Source organism: Pipistrellus kuhlii, unplaced genomic scaffold (assembly GCF_014108245.1).
Source record: "Pipistrellus kuhlii isolate mPipKuh1 unplaced genomic scaffold, mPipKuh1.p scaffold_m20_p_18, whole genome shotgun sequence".
Taxonomy (NCBI): Eukaryota; Metazoa; Chordata; class Mammalia; order Chiroptera; family Vespertilionidae; genus Pipistrellus; species Pipistrellus kuhlii.
In genome coordinates this window covers 14,607,177-14,624,419 of record NW_023425493.1, presented here as the reverse complement: position 1 = coordinate 14,624,419, position 17,243 = coordinate 14,607,177, and the positions used below count along the sequence as shown (strand labels likewise).

Here is a 17,243-nt window from a genome sequence, read left to right as displayed (position 1 = left end):
AGATGTGGCAGGGCTAAGCTGATCTTTATCCCGTTTTACACATAATCAACCAAGTGGTCAGTTACATCCAGTGTGGCAGTTTGGGTACGAGTCATGATTTAAAATGCAGAAAGATATAGCCTTATTTTGTCAGACCACAGATGGATTTTGCAATACTGGCAACTAAAAAAAAAATCATCTCCTAAAATAAGCAAGTTTCATCTGGAAGCCATTACAAAACGAAAAATAAGGAACTCCCACCATGTTCTGTTTACAGTTTCTTTCCTGAGTGCAAGCACACTTCATGGTACAATATTAAATCTATAGGAGTATACTTGCTAATTCCTTTCTCCTGCAAATCTTATTTTATTGCTAATTTTATTTAAAAGCTTTTCACTCATTGTGGCTACTACACATGCACACACACACATACACACACACACACACATAAACACAAGCAAACACATGCACACATAAAAATTGGATAATGATTAGAATTGCATAGGAATAAGACACTTTTGAATTTTATACTGAATAGTTAAATTACACTTTCAAATCCAGACTCTGAAATTGATCCAATTGCGATACTTTAAGCTGTTAAATTTTTTAGGGTTTGAGATGGGTCCCCTTGAATGTGTACAAAAAAAGCACTCTGGCTTTTGTTGCTGTTATTTATTTCCCATATCCTTCTGTTATTTCATTCTTCAGATAAGCAACACCACTAGAACAAAACAGAGTTTTTGAGAATATCACTAAAAATATTGCCAATATTATACCCAAAAAGTTTTGAGATAGCGTTTGAGTTTTTTTTATTCACACTGTAAAGTTTTTTGTTTAGCATAGAATTTTTAAATTATCTTACTTTTATATAAGTGTTGTATTGCTAATAATGATTCATTGCATCCTACATTATTTATTAATCATACTATTGGCAAGACCTTGTTTTAGATGAAGAGGGTACAGCTATGAAGGAAAAAAAGAAAGGTCTCTGTTCATATGAAGTTTAGGGAGACAAAAACTAAACAAACATAACAAGTAAAATATATAATGTGCCAGAAGGGGTAGATGTTGTGGAGAAAATTCAGTCAAGAAAAAGAAAAGTGAGTGTGTGTGTGGGGGGGGTGTGATCTCTTATTTATACAGGGAAGGCCTTGCTGATAAGTAAGTAAAGGAAGCAAACATTAGATATGAGAGGAAAATATGCTAAAGTAGAAAGAATCTCAAGGGCCAAGATATGTGGCTGGAGTGCAGTGATCCATGAGAACACAGAAGAAGATTAATAGAGTGCCAGATTATACTGCTGGTAGACCAGTTGTCCTTTATTCTGATGGGAAGTCACTAGAAATTTTTAAGTACAAGAGTGATATGCTCTGACTTGAGGTTTTAAGGGGATTATATTGCTTCTGTATTGAGAGAACAAAAAATGGTTTAGATTTGAATTTATTGTAGTGGTCCAGAAAAGAGTTGACGATTTTTTTCATGAAGGTGATAGCAGGATGTGAGGGGAAAAGAGTTTTATTTTAATGGGGGGAGTTGTAGTATGTGATATGTAGATTCAAATAATTTAGTGAAAAAGAATAAATTGCTGATGATGTAGGTAAGAGAGGACACAGTTGCTGGAGGGATGTCCTTTGATAGACCAGGGAAAGCTCAGAATGGACAGAGACTGATAGTAAGCAGGTTAGGGTTTTGCCAGGGAAGTAAAATAAAGGGAAAGAGACAAAGGAGATGAGAGTTCATACCAAGAATGATTGCCATAATAGACCTCTGGGTCAGGAGGGAATGGAGATCAGGAGGAGAGTGAGAGGCTCTGACAACATTGCAAGGCCAGTGGATTGTGGATCCTCCCAGAGGGTCAAAAATTTATTGGAGTTGGGATGCTAGAAGTGATTTAGAAAGTTAGGAGATTGCAGTCAGAGAGTGAGAACTTGAAACTGAGATTAAGAAGTGGTGCAGTTATGGGTAATTATAAGGTCTATGTATGACTTACCTGTTGAGTGGCTGAGGGAGGGTTGGGGACAAAAAATTAGAGAAGAGGTCACAGCATTGGATGCACACTGCATTCGATAACTATTTAGATATTAAAATCAGTAAGAATTATGAGAAAAATGTCATTAGAAGAAGTGATATTGATCCAAGAACTAAAATCTTCAAGGAATAAGAGGGAACTTAATGTAAACAGGAATATATAGAAGATGAAAAATGCCCTATTAACTGTAGGTAATGTTATCAATAAAACATCATAATATAAATATCTCTAGGTTAAAACTTTCTATTTATGAGGTAATGATATTTCTAAAAGAACAACAGTGACTTTTACATGAAATCAGATTATGTTAATGCCCTCAACCTTTCATTAAAATGCTCTAGCATTTTTGACAAAAATATAATAAAAGGATATGCTTTTGAGTATTTCACATAAAATTTAATTCTGTTTATTCTGAATTATACAAATTATCAACTGTATGATCTCTTAGAGGATTTATTAGAGTACTTAATGCTAACATTAATTATAATTGAATCACAGCCCCTTAAATCAGATGATCATGTGAATATTGCTGCCAATGGACACACACTTCAAATAAAGGAAGCTCAGATATCAGACACTGGACGGTATACTTGTGTGGCATCTAATATTGCAGGTGAAGATGAGCTGGATTTTGATGTGAATATACAAGGTAATACTAATGTGCTTATTGTACATCATTTAATTTATATGATATGTCTAAGCAATGAAAAAGAGATTTGGCTTGGTTTTATTTTAAATAGTTTCTTTTCTATTGACAATAATATGAATTCATTATTGAAAACCTGGACTTGAGTAATTAACAAAGAAAAAATAATCTCATTATTCAGGATTATTTTATTTTTATGTGTTTCCTTTTGATATTTTTCCTTCTGTTATATTTTGTAAATGTAAACTGCATTTACAAATTAGGATCACGTGATCCATACTTCTTTGTTACATTAGTTTTTCCCCAATGTTATATCATGAAGCTTTATTTTTTTTAATTTATATTTTTTGTTAATCCTCACCCTAGGATATTTTTTCCATTGATTTTTAGAGAGAGAGGAAGGGATGCAGGTAGGGGAGGAAAGAGAGAGAGAGAGAAATGTCGATGTGAGACACATTGATTGGTTGTCTTCAGCAGGAACTAGACTAAGAGCGGGGATCTAACCTGCAGTTTAGGTATGTCCCTGACTGGGAATCAAACAAGTAACCCTTCTGTATGCGGGCTGCTGCTCTAACCACTGAGCATACATCCCAGGGTGCTTTCTTTTTTTCTTCTCAAGTAGAAGTTATATGGAAAGAAAAGATAAAATGCAGAATTTAAAGTAGTCAGACTTGGAATAGAATGATGATGTGAGGCTTCTAAAAACTTTGTGGCTAAAAAAACAAAAACAAAAATAACTTTGATTTGGGTAAATTACCTAAATATTTTAAAGCCCAGTTTCTTGTTTTGAAAATGAATGTTTTATAGAATTGTGGTGACTATTAAATATGATAAAGTATGTAAAACTCTTAGGAAAATGGTTAAGAAATAATATCTGCTATTATTGTTGATAGTTACTCTCAATATGGTTTTTAATAACTATACCTGTTTTAGCACTTGAGTATCCAAGTATTTATTTAACCTGACTCCTGTTATTGAATGTCTGGGTCATTGCCCAGTTTTCATTACTTGTATATAATGTTTTACTGGGCCTTTTTACATAAAACTTTTATACATCTTTGATTTTTTTACTTATTCATTACTAATATTAGAAATTTTAGGTCACATGTTATACACATTTTCAGTATTTTTTATGTACAAGCAAATCACCTTCTAGAAAGTTTATATATGTTCCCCGGAAAAGTTTGAGATTATCCTACTGTTCTAGTTAATGGACTTATTAATCTTAACATTAAAACTCTTTAGCTTTTTTTAGTAAGACAAGTCATTGGAAAATGCTCTGGACTGAGCCATTATTTTTTAATGGCTCTTCAAGGTATATTTTTCCTGCTATGATGGTATTCCTTAGCCAGGCTTGTTCGAGTAGATCCTTGCTGAGCACAGGCAGCGTTGACAGGGGAGGAGAGCAGTGGGTGAGCAGAGCATTCGGAGTCTGTACTTCTTGTTCTTCCCAGGGGAACCAGCTCCAGCTTCTGTCTACTACTTTTCCGGCTCACAGCTAGAGGTGGTAGATGTATAAGTACCTGAAAATATTTTCACACTGTCTAACTTACTGCATTTATATATCACTCTTGTGAGAACCCCGCCACGGTCTTCTTTGAATGTATTGAAACTGGCTTTCATATGTGTCCGAAATCCCATGTCTTTCCTCCATAGTTCCTCCAAGTTTTCAGAAACTCTGGGAAATGGGAAACATGCTGGATACCGGCAGGAGTGGTGAAGCCAAGGATGTGATCATCAACAACCCCATTTCTCTCTACTGTGAGACGAATGCTGCTCCTCCCCCGACGCTGACCTGGTACAAAGATGGCCGTCCTCTGGCCTCGAGTGATAGAGTGTTGATTTTACCAGGTGAGGCCTGCTGTGCACAGGGGAGAGCCTGAGTCTGTGCCCGAAGGGCTTCTCTCATTATTTAAGACCAGTTGAACTGATTGCTTCCTGGCCATGTAATTTATCTGACACCGGCTGCCAGATGTCACAGCTATCCCAGGTTGAGAATTTGGCATAGGATAGAACCACTTAGTTCATCTGCAGATCTGCTACTGGATTGTTCTATCAACTTAAGGAAGTCCTTTGACTTCCCTGTGCCTTTATTTTTCTAATAATGTAATGAAATAATCACTTAGGTTTCTGTACATTATTAATGGTAAATTCTGAGATATCTTTATGAATAGTTGTTTTTAGTTTATTTAATGCACTTATCATAAAACAAGAGTAAAGAGGATGAGTTTTAAGTATCTTAGTTATCATATGGTTTACTGATGGAAAAGGAGATTTAAATTGTTGTGAGATAGTAATATTTTCAAGGCCTCTATTCACTTTAAACAAACATTAAAATAGGCTTCCCAAACTTTGTCAAATTGTATACTTAGGATCAGTGCATTCCACAGTATGTAAATTTTATCTTCATTAAATAAGAGAATATCTTGAAAAAAAAAATAGAGTCTAAATAGACATGGCAACTAAATATAATATGTGATCCTAAATTGGATTTGGGCTCGAGAACAAATAGCTATAAAAAACAATATTATAACAATAATGACATTTGACTGTGCACTATGAATTCAACAGTAGTTTTGTATTGATTTCACATTTTCTAATTTTGGTTATTATATTACAGTTATATACAGGATTATACTTTTTTATGAACTATAGATCTATGGGTATTTAGGAATAAAAGCACATTATGTGTCCTAGTTACTCTCAAATGGTTCAAAAAAAGATTACATATATATATATATATATATATATATATATATATATATGATATATAACACATATGACAGATCATTTACTATATAACAAAGATAAAACTAATGGAATAAAATATACATAATTGTAACAATTTATATACAATTATTACAACTTTTCTCTATATTGGAAATCATATCAACATGAAAAATTAATACACAGTTATTCTTTCAAGATTCTATGCACAATGGGGTACTGTATGCTTTTTGCACCTTTAGCTAGTATTTTCCTGAAACTTCTACTTGCACACAACTGTGTAAAGTTCTTTATATGTGCTCCAACTATAAAGCAGGAATTTACTACCGAGTAACATTTCATGTGGAACATGATGAGGGGCACAGAACAACATTCCTGCCTCAAGGAAAATCCACACAAGCTATTCATTTCTCAGGAGGTCTCACCCATATATGGGCTCACTTTTCAATAATTCAGTGTTTGTGATGAAAGTGATATGCGGGATTAAAATGGAACCTGGAAAGAAAATGTAAGGAAGTTATTAGACCTGAAAAATCGTACCTGCTTAGGAGCCGCATTCACTCTAAGGCCGACAGAAGTGACCACATTGGGGTGCATTTCCAGGTGGGAGAGTGCTGCAGATTCCCCGGGCGAAGGCAGAAGACGCCGGCAGATACACCTGTGTGGCCGTGAACGAGGCTGGAGAAGATTCCCTGCAGTACGACGTCCGGGTACTCTGTGAGTTTGTTTCCGTCTGTTTATTACCCATTCTTTCACTCAGAAGTATTTTTGAGGAGCTAATGTTTGCAAGATGTTGAACTAACTATCTGACATTGAAATTGGGACTCAAAAGAACTGTTGGCCCAGAAAGAAACTCACTACAGGCTGATTCATTTGCCTCTCCGCATAATCATTATGGCTTGTCTCATTTTCGGTTCTTATGAGTGTATTTCTAGTGTATCACGATCTCACTCATCTAGGGGAAATAATGAACAACATAAACTGATGAATAAAAAACAGACTTGGAGACAGGGAAGCATCGATCAGACTGTCAAACTTCAGAGGGAAGGCAGGGGAGAGAGGAGGTTAGGGGGAGATCAACCAAAGGACTTGTATGCATGCATATGAGCCTAACCAGTGGTCACGGACAACAGAGGGGTGGGGGCATGTGTGGGGAGGGGTTTGGGATGAGAATAGGGGGATGAGGACAAATATGTGATATTAATCAATAAATATTTGATAAATATGTAATCTTAATCAATAAAGAAATTTAAAAAAAAGACTGTAAAGATAATCAGAAACTGATAGTTCTCCCATTGAGTTCATTGTCTTATACAAATTGAGAGCACATTGTTTAGGACTCCTGAAGTATCAAAAACAAAAAGAGAGGGAGAGAGAGAATTCATTGACTTATGAACCTGAAAAGTCCCCAGAGAGGGCTATCATAGTCTGACTTCCTTGGCTCAAAAGAGTTTACCAGACTTTACCTACCTTCGGCTTTGCTTTTTTCTATTAGTGTCATTCTCAGGTGGAAGGTCCTTTTGCTTGGACAGTTGGCCCCTTGAAGTTCTAGTCTTACATCTTCCTAGTTTCATAGACAAATGAAAGCTTTTATTTACAACTGAAGTCCTGGAATTGGATGTCCATGGCTTTCGCCGGCCAAGTAGGAATCACATGTCTATTTGTGAACCAATCATGACAGAAGCCAAGAGGCCTCATTGATAAGACCTACTTCAGATTTCTCTGATGATTAGTGTCACTGAGCACCTTTTCATATGTTTATTGGCCTTCTGTATGTGCTCTGTGGAGAAATGTCTAGTCAGGTCCTTTTCCCATTTATTATATATCACTCCAGGCAAGGGAAATAAAAGAAAAAATAAAGAGGCGAGACTACATCAAACTCAAAAGCTTTTGCACAGCAAAGGAAACCATCAACAAAATGAAAAGATAGCCCACTGAATGGGAGAACATATTCACCAATGATATACCTCATAAGGGGTTAATATCCAAAATTTATAAAGAACTTATAAAACTCAACACCAAAAAAACAATCCAATTAAAAGTGGACAAAAGACCTGAATAGACACTTCTGTTTGTTTTTTGAGAGACGCAAATACCAGAAGACTGCATCTGCATTAAACGTGCCATCTTTACTGATTGCTAAAGAGACTGAAACATAAAATAACTAAGCTTTTTCTAAACAAGATAAAAAAGATTATTTACCATGTAACTAAATGTCTGCATTCTCAAGCAATCAACACATGTGTTCCTAATTTATTTAACATTTCCACTGTAAATATCACATGGGCAATATGTGATTTTTCATAACTGACTAGTCTAATGTAAACACAAACCTGGATTTACTATTACTATATGAGAATGAATATATGTAGGAAAATCTAGACATGACTTCTCAGACTTAAATGTGCATAAGGATCACTAGGAGTGGTTTTGTTGTTTTTAATGTATTTTCATTGATTTCACAGAGGAAGGGAGAGGGAGAGAGTGATAGAAACATCATTGAGAGAGAATCATTGGTTGGCTGCCTCCTGCATGCCCCACACTGAGGATCAAGCCCTCAACTTGGGCATCTGCCCTGATTGGGAATCGAACTGGGACCTAGTTCATAGGTTGATGCTCAACCACTGAACCATGCCGGTGGGCTAGGATGAGTTTGTTGAACCATAAACTTCTTGGCCCCTTTTAGGAATGCTGACGGAGGAGAGCTAAGGTGGCCCCCCCAAATTAGCATTTTTATCCAAGTTCCCAAATGATGCTGATATCACTGATACTGAGGCTGGGGAAACACACTGAGTAGCCCAGATAATTCCCTTGCAAATTAGACCAAATCTGTACATTTCTGTAATTGATCTGGTTCGTCTAGATCAGCGTTTTTCAACCGCTGTTCCGCGGCACACTAGATGTTGCTTGGTGTGTCGTAGGTGCAGACAAGACAAGAATTTTATAATTTTTCACTATTTTGTTTACTTAATATTTCATAATAAAGTAATTATAAATTACTTTCTTTGTGTTTATTTGATTCCTATTCAAGAGAATTACTTTATATATAGTCAATATAGGCACAGAGTTAAATTTTTTAACATTTTCTAATGGTGGTGTGCCTCGTGATTTTTTTCATGAAACAAGTGTGCCTTTGCCCAAAAATGGTTGAAAAACACTGGTCTAGATGACCAAGTAGAGTTTATTATAGATTCATGCAGATGAATGGAATGGGCTGAGAGAGAGAGCAAAACAATATATTTTGGGGGAAAACTGAGATTGACTTAAATGGGAATGAAACTATAGGAAGGGTTAGTCCAGGATAGGTAAAGAGAGGAAAGAAAGTCAACCCAAATTCACACAATCTTTATCTCTGCACATTTATTAAGGATCATGGATTCTTCTTCAAGTTTGGCTCAATCACCCCACAACTTTCCAAATTGTCCAAAAAGTAGAATCATTTAGAAAAGGCCCCTTTTCCTGTTCTTGTCTTTTTGTTGCCATCACTTGTTAGTGCCGCCGGTCATCAAGGAAGCAAACAGTGATGTCCCCGAGGAGGTCACCGTGCTGGTGAGCAAGAGCGTGCTGATGGAGTGCTCGTCGGGCGGCAGCCCCGTGCCGAGGAATTCCTGGCAGAAGGACGGGCAGCCCTTGCTGGAAGATGAGCGTCATAAATTCCTGTCTAATGGAAGAATTCTGCAGGTAAAAGGGAAAACATCTGACTTAATACCTGATCGGCTTTGTGTTTTATAACTCTTTATGACTTTTAAAAGTAATTTTTTAAATTTAGAAATAGATTTGTAAACATAACTCAACATAAAAAGGATAAGAAATAAAATTATTTTCCTAATTTTATTCACACTATGAGAAGTGACCATTATTAACAGTTTTATGTGAATTCTTCTAGAAATGGTCTGCATTTAAAACGCGCGTGCGCGCGCGCGCGCACACACACACACACACACACACACACACACACATTGAAGACAACATGGTCTTTGTGATTAAAAAAAAAAAAAAAACCATTAAGCAAATTATTACAATTCTTTCCACTGCATTTCTGGTGATAAAATCCTAGCTGGTATAAGATTCACTGTCAATTAAAATTTACTTGCTACTGGCAAAGAATTTATAATATTATAATAATGGGAACCACATGAATATCCTGAATTGTTGTTCACTAATGGGCATGTCTATATTTTTCTTTCCAAGTGTCCTGAAAGATAGTTAGGTATTTGTAGAAATAACACTGATTCGTTAGTTTACAACTTATTAAATTATTTCTTGAACACGTAAATGATATTCTATAGGCCCAAGAATCAAAGCATAACTATCGGTGTATCTTACACAGGACATATCTCCTGGAGTTCTTTATTTATTTATTTTTTTTAATGAGTCAGTTCACTGCCTATAAGTAATTTTAAACTCTCAAAGTATCTTGTAAACATCCTGAATATTTCTATTTGATGATTATACAACCTCTATCAAAATACTTAAAGGTTTCTGAGTCTTGGGCCAAAAAAAAATATATAGATGGATAGCACTTTCTGCTAAATAAAATAAATTATAACTGCTATATAGCTAACTATTGCTATGCAAAACAAACCACTCCAAAACAAGCACTCAAAACAATAAGCATTTGTTCAGCTCAGAATTCTTCTTGTTGGCTGGGGGATTCTTCTGGTCTCAGCTGGGCTTACCCAAGTGTCTGCCTACTGTGGGTAGGCAAAGTGGCTGTGCTGATCTTGCTGGGCTCTTGCACATATCTGGGTTCTCAGTTGCAATAACGTGGCTGATTCTTCCCCACATGATTCCATACCTTCAAGCAGGGTGGTCCTGACTTCCTCATGTAATGGCCGGGTTCCAAACGAGGAGGGAGAGGTAACAATGCCTTTTTAGGCCTAGGTTTGAAATGACACAGTCATTTCCATCACTTTCTATGGGCCAAGGCCAGGCACAAGACCACACCAATTCCACATCTTGTTTTGTTTTTTTAATTCTCATTCGAGGATATTTTTCCATAGATTTTTAGAGAGAGTAGAAAGGAGAGGGAGAGAGAGAGAGAGAGAGAGAGAGAGAGAGAGAGAGAGAGAGAGAGAGAGAGAGAGAGAGAGAGAGAGAGAGATGAAAGAGACACATCAATTGGTTGCCTCCCACACATGCGCCTAGATCAGGGCCAGGAATGGAGCCTGCAACTGAGGTATGTGCGCTTAACTAGAGTCGAACCTGGGATATTGTCCATGGGCTGATGCTCTATTCACTGAGCCAAACCAGCGAGGGCCAAATTCCACATCTTTACCTGGTGATGGGGGAGTTTCAAAGTCACGTTGTGGAGGGTAGATGGAAAAGTGAGAGAATAATTTGGGGCACTTTTGTAGTCAGTAGGCCACAAGGATGTATAAAATTGCCTTTCCTGATTGGAAATATTTATAAATAAATACTTATTTGATTGTCCTGATTAATAAAAGCCAGCACCAATGCTATTATATAAAAATGTTCTTTTTATGTCCACCTGGAGAGGATACGTATTATTCATTCTCAAAATGATGACAAGTGGCTTTATAAAAAAAAAATTCAGTTGGAATTTCTTTATTTTCCCCTCAGATTCTAAATACTCAAATAACAGATATTGGCAGGTATGTGTGTATTGCTGAGAACACAGCTGGAAGTGCCAAAAAATATTTTAACCTCAATGTTCACGGTAAGAGCTCAGTTCCAAAAGCATCTGCTAGAGTGTACTTAAATGGCAGGAAAACTGTGTTTTAGATTATGGAGGCTTTTCGTATATTTTTAACTTGAAACAATGTGTGGGGCCTGCATTCATACAATCTCCCCCTTCTCTCCCCACCACAGCTAGTAGGATTTATAAGGTACAAAGTACAAAGCTTCTGGGAGCCTGTTTTTACATTATTTTAGTCCTTCAAGAGATGGTAGTAACTCCTACATATTTGAAAGTTAAAAAAATATGAATCCCAAAGATTACATGTTTTTATGAAGTTCGAACTAAATATAGATCTTCTGCTCATAAAAATTTGATCACTAGTCCTGATTGAAACCAGTTTCTGTCATTAAGGGTGGAATTCATGTTGAGGTACATCCTCTAGTACCTCATATACTCCCTGGAAAAGAAGAAGTCACTTGAGTGAAATCATTCCGAAAACCACCAGCACAGTGAATTCAATTCATCACACTTTTAAGCTTTCAATATATGCTTTCAATATATGCTAGTCACTCCATAAATACTTTTTTTTGGGGGGGCTTAAAAAAAGCCATTGTTTGTCTTCTACAAAAGAGTCTTTTTGTTTTTGTGACACACAGCTGCTTTCAGAATATTAACTTGGACATGGTGAGCAATCATTATAAAATATTTCCTTTATATGTGTGATACATATATATAAAATTGTAGCTTATGTTGGAGAGAGCTGAAATTTTAAATTTCATGAAAAATCTCTCCCCTGAAAAGACTTTGAGTTAGCAACATAGATGTTCTTTTCTGATATGACACGTAGGGGATACCGATGTCTAGCAATGTTTGGTGTTTGATATTTGAAACACTCTCACCTTTGTATCCCTGGTTTTTAGCACAGTGAGCCACTTACACTAGATACTTCATAGATATCTTTGAGGTTCTTATAGTGAATAAATCTGACCAAACAGAAACAAATGTAGTTATGAATTTCCAGGATAAAAATTATATCTAGCACAAAAGGTTATATAAGAACTAAATGCATTATTAATCTTATTCTTTTTTACTACATTTTTTCTCTGCACTACTTTTGCTTGTGGAATTCCTTATTTGTTTATTTTGTTTGTTTGTTTGTTTGTTTTGAACAAACCATTGTATTATTTATTTCTTAAATTTTCTGCTCATTGATTTTATTGATTTCATAGAAGTCATTGATTTCATTGTTGAAATAAAATGTGTAAATGTATTGATAAGACAGATAACCCCTAAAATTAAATTTCTACTTTATAAATGCTATACGCAAGAAGATAAAAACTTTAAATAAGAATGTAATATTAAAAACAAGAATATGCAAACTTAACAAAAAGCCCTAACAGGTCTTTCTTTGTACATTGGCAAAATCATCTTAGGAATTGCTAACTACATTTTCTAAAAAATGCAGAAGGATTCTCTGAAAATTCTAGCACTCTCTTTCATTGAGAGAAACAAGACTGATGGACATAATGTGATGAAGGCATTGGGAATCCTGAGGGAAGACAGCTAGCTAGGTGATTAACAGTGTCAGTAATATGGTGCTTTGGCAGAGTACAGTGGCTGGATTTATATTAATAAATTGCCATTATATTAGTAGTAATACCAGATTTTACTTTTAATACATTTACTCTTACAGTTCCTCCAAGTGTCATTGGTCCTAACCCTGAAAACCTCACTGTTGTGGTGAACAACTTCATCTCTCTGACCTGTGAGGTCTCTGGTTTTCCACCTCCTGATCTCAGCTGGCTCAAGAACGAACAGCCTATCAAGCCAAACACAAATGCCCTCATTGTGCCTGGTAAGGAACTCATTACTCTTATAAGGTGGGCAAAATGTTCTCATTTTCCTTTATTTTAATACAAATGGCATTTCCACTTAGTCCCTTTCCAAACTTTAGTCTTGCTCCATTTTTTTGTTCACCTTATATGCATCTTTACCTAATGGGGCCATTAGGATAAGATTGTATAGACCTTCATGATTTCAGTATCAAGGTCTGCTTCAAAAAAATTATGAAGTTTTGAAACAGAACTGCTTAATAATTCCATGGGAATGATAGGCTAGTAAATAGTGCTTTCATTGGATAATTCACTGGTTGTTTTTAATCAATCCTAAAGCACCTTGATGATGGAAAAAATAGACAGATGGACAGACAGATCTTTCCACACTGTGGGAGATTTAAACCTAGAAAATGCTTGTTAACATATTTAACTGTAGTACAATTATTGTTTGCTCTTTGGGACCTATATCAAACAGTTCTATCCATGTTCACTCAATGGAAAGAAACATTATGAATTACATCCTATCTAATAAAAGAGTAATATGCAAATTGACCATCCCTCCAACACACTATATGGATGTCCCCATGTGGTCAAAGATGGCTGCCCCCAAGTGGACAAAAGATAGCTGCCACAAGATGTTCAGCAGGGGAAAGCAGTTGTAGGCAATCAAGCCAGAAGGGGAGAGCAGTTGGGAGGGACCAGAGCTTGCAAGGGAGGGCAGTTGAGGGGGACCAGGCCTGCAGGGGTGACCTGGCAGGGAAGGGCAGTTAGGGGCAATCAGGCATCAATCAGGCCAGAGGGGAATGGTTAGGGAGTGATCAGGCTGGCAGGCCAAAGCAGTTAGGGGCAATCAGTCAGGTAGGCAGTCAGATGTCCCTCAGGGGGTCCCAAATTGGAGAGGGTGCAGGCTGGGCTGAGGGACACACCTCCTTCCCCCTGCCCATGCACGAATTTCCTGCATCAGGCCTCTTGTCTTTTATAAAGAAGTAGAATCAATACTAAAGGAAGGATCAAAGAAAACAGATTCAATTATTTCATCTTAACTATGAAATGCTTCCATGTAAATGTTACAATGGAATATTTTTTCAATTTATCTTATTGATAAAATAGTTATTAGAACAACCTGGATACCACTCTTCAATTACTATTATATTTGCCCACAGGCGGTCGAACTCTACAGATTATTCGGGCCAAGGAATCTGATGGTGGTCAGTACACGTGTATAGCTATCAACCAAGCTGGTGAAAGCAAGAAAAAAGTCTCCCTGACTGTTTATGGTTTGTTTTCACTCTCCTCATAAAATCCTTTCACTTTTAAACTGGTATGCAATATTTTCTATCTTCACACCTTAAAGAAAAACAAACAAATAAACAAAACAAAAAAACCCCTTCTGTTCTTGTTTCTTTCCCTCAGTCCCTCCCAGCATTAAAGATCACGGCGGTGACTCTCTTTCTGTAGTCAATGTAAGAGAGGGGACCTCAGTGTCATTGGAGTGTGAGTCCAACGCTGTCCCGCCTCCAGTCGTCACGTGGTATAAGAATGGGCGGATGGTAACCGAATCTACGCACGTGGAGGTCTTAGCAGGTGGACAAATGCTGCACATCAAGAAAGCCGAGGTGCATCTTTAATTCTTGTTTGCATGTCCTGACTCCTCGGTGGGTTTTGGAAGAGAGCCTTGGGAGTTGCATGTTCCCTTTACTACACTTTATGATAAAATAACATCGTCAATGCCATTGACCTTATTCTCATAAAAAACCAGGATTGCAGGAGGCAATTAGACCTGGGGCGATTGAGCACAGAGATGACTGGTGATGTAATCTGCACTGGAACAGTGTGATTTGGTCATCTGTAACTCAATGGAGCACATACAATAGTATCTTTTTCTTTTAGGTCTCTGACACAGGCCAGTATGTATGTAGAGCTATAAATGTAGCAGGACGGGATGATAAAAATTTCCACCTCAATGTATATGGTGAGCATCTGCCTCTAATACAACTCTTCTTCCCCCAGATATGCCAATGAAAGAAAGTGGCCGGAATTAGCTTGATGGGGACAACATGATTTTCTTCTGTCCTTTTACAGTGCCACCCAGCATCGAAGGACCCGAAAGAGAAGTGGTTGTTGAGACAATCAGCAACCCTGTAACTTTAACATGCGATGCCACTGGAATCCCGCCTCCCACCATAGCATGGATGAAGAACCTCAAGCCCATAGGTAACGCAGCTGTGCATTGGCTGTGGTTTTCTTTTGCTCTGAATGCACGAGATTTATCAACCAGCACATTTTCCGATCTTGCTCATAGCTGTGTTTAGTTCAGAAAGCCTAATGTACTGATACATAAACTTACAAAATAGATTCATAAAATTTATTTATTTTGTAAAGAGAATTTTCTCTGCCTCTTTTAAAAAGGCTCTTATTTAGCCCTAACTGGTTTGGCTCAGTGGATGGAGCGTCGGCTTGTGCACTGAAGGGTCCTGGGTTCAATTCTGGTCAAGGGCATGTACCTTGGTTGCGAATGCATCCCCAGTGGGGGATGTGCAGGAGGCAGCTGACCAATGTTTCTCTCTCATCAATGTTTCTAACTATCCCTCTCCCTTCCTCTTTGTATCCTCTCTGTAAAAGATCAATTAAAAAAAAAAAATATATATATATATATATATACACATATTATATATATATATATATATATATATATATAGGCTCTCATTTAAAATAAAAGTACAAAGGAAGAACATTTTGACAATTATTTTTCAATCACAGTGGACATAATATATTTGTTTCAGGTGTACAACATTGTAACTAGATATTTATATGCCTTATGAAGTGACCACCCCAAAAAGTCTAGTGCCCAGCTGACACAATATGTAGTTATTTCATTATTATTGACTATATGCCCTAGGTTCTACTTTACATTTCTGTGACTATTTCTATAACTAAAATTTGTACTTCTTAATTCTTTTCTCCTTGTTCACCCAGCCCCAATCCCCATCCCATTAAAAAATCAATTTATCACAAGAAACAAGACATTTTTGCTGAATTGTAGAGGTTGAAATAAAAGCTTCTTTAATGTTTTGCTTTTCTTTGTTTCTACCTCTAGAAAATTCTGACTCACTTGAAGTTCATATTTTGTCTGGAGGTAGCAAACTCCAAATTGCCCGGTCTCAGCGTTCAGATAGCGGAAATTATACATGCATTGCATCAAATATGGAAGGAAAAGCACAGAAAAATTACATTCTTTCTATTCAAGGTATGGGATATATCTTCAATATCTTTAGCATATTCTTTCTTACAGTACAAACTATTATATGTCTACAATTAGATAATTTGTAATTGATTCAAAGTATTCAGATAGCCAAATAAATATGGTTAATGTTCTGCCCTATATTTACCTATAGATTCTATTTTCATGGAAATTGGCATAGATATGGAAAAAAGAATAGCAGAAATTTGATAATCTTTATTTTTCTATGTTTACCAAAATTCTTACTGAATTATACTTATTTATTTAAAACTAGCATGATTTATTTTTATGCTAAGCTCATAGGTCTATTCTTACTTGAATATTTTATTAATATTTAATTCATGAAAAGGCTGTAGCTACCTGGAGGAAGTTAGGTAAATTCAAGTAATCATGAACCTTATGCTATTTGGGGTTGAGAATAAGAAGCATTAATTCATCCAACAAATACTTACTTAATCCTACTATTTTTCCAGTGTAGTATTGAGCAATGTAATAAGTTAAAATGCTTCCTTTTTCCAATATTAATATAGTTATTTTGAAAATGATTTTCCATAAATTATATATTATTATAGATGTGTTGTGTGTTCTGATAAAACTAACTACAAAAATGAAATTAAAAATAAAATAAAATAAGTTTATGGGCATCAGTGGTTTCTTGGATTAGTAATACTTTGAGATTTCAGCAACAAATGGGGAAAATAGCTACTCAGGGAATTCAGAATCAGGAATTTGGGTTTTGTTATATTTAATGCATAATAATAATAATAATAGCTGTTAATCAAGGGGTATGTGGTGTGACCAGACATTTTACCAGATGTTTTCCATTCATCATTATATCCTAAGACTAGAAATAATTTATGCAGTAGGGAATAGTGCAATGTTGGCATATATTATACTTTCATTCAAGGATATTTTTTATTAACATTCTTATTGATTTGACTTCTTTAGTACTCTCAATTCTGTATAGTTGGTATAATTATTATCATCGTCTATCAACATGAGATTTGGAAAGTGAGCAGTGGTGTGCTGGTTAATGTTTATAATTAACTCTCCAGATAAAAAGGTCCTGAATTGTTGCCAATAATTTGCAAGTTTCCATGGTGTAAATATCCCCACCATGGCTCATTTCAAACCACCAATGTGAT

At 36.2% G+C, this 17,243-nt stretch overlaps 1 protein-coding gene across 3 annotated transcripts in view; it reads left to right on the top strand.

Annotated features, from left to right (window-relative positions):
* Positions 1 to 17,243, top strand: part of HMCN1 (hemicentin 1) — a 349,616-nt gene that overhangs the window by 250,635 nt on the left and 81,738 nt on the right. For all 3 annotated transcript variants that reach the window (XR_006741944.1, XM_045583144.1, XM_036442229.2), the window contains exons 53-63: positions 2,507 to 2,657; positions 4,311 to 4,505; positions 5,985 to 6,098; positions 8,875 to 9,062; positions 10,965 to 11,061; positions 12,716 to 12,877; positions 14,021 to 14,134; positions 14,271 to 14,473; positions 14,748 to 14,829; positions 14,940 to 15,071; positions 15,955 to 16,104. Coding sequence is in view for 2 of the 3 variants with exons in the window: in XM_045583144.1 (XP_045439100.1) it covers positions 2,507 to 2,657; positions 4,311 to 4,505; positions 5,985 to 6,098; positions 8,875 to 9,062; positions 10,965 to 11,061; positions 12,716 to 12,877; positions 14,021 to 14,134; positions 14,271 to 14,473; positions 14,748 to 14,829; positions 14,940 to 15,071; positions 15,955 to 16,104 (1,588 nt within the window). In the remaining variant the exon portion in view is untranslated. The remainder of the gene's footprint in view (positions 1 to 2,506; positions 2,658 to 4,310; positions 4,506 to 5,984; positions 6,099 to 8,874; positions 9,063 to 10,964; positions 11,062 to 12,715; positions 12,878 to 14,020; positions 14,135 to 14,270; positions 14,474 to 14,747; positions 14,830 to 14,939; positions 15,072 to 15,954; positions 16,105 to 17,243) is intronic.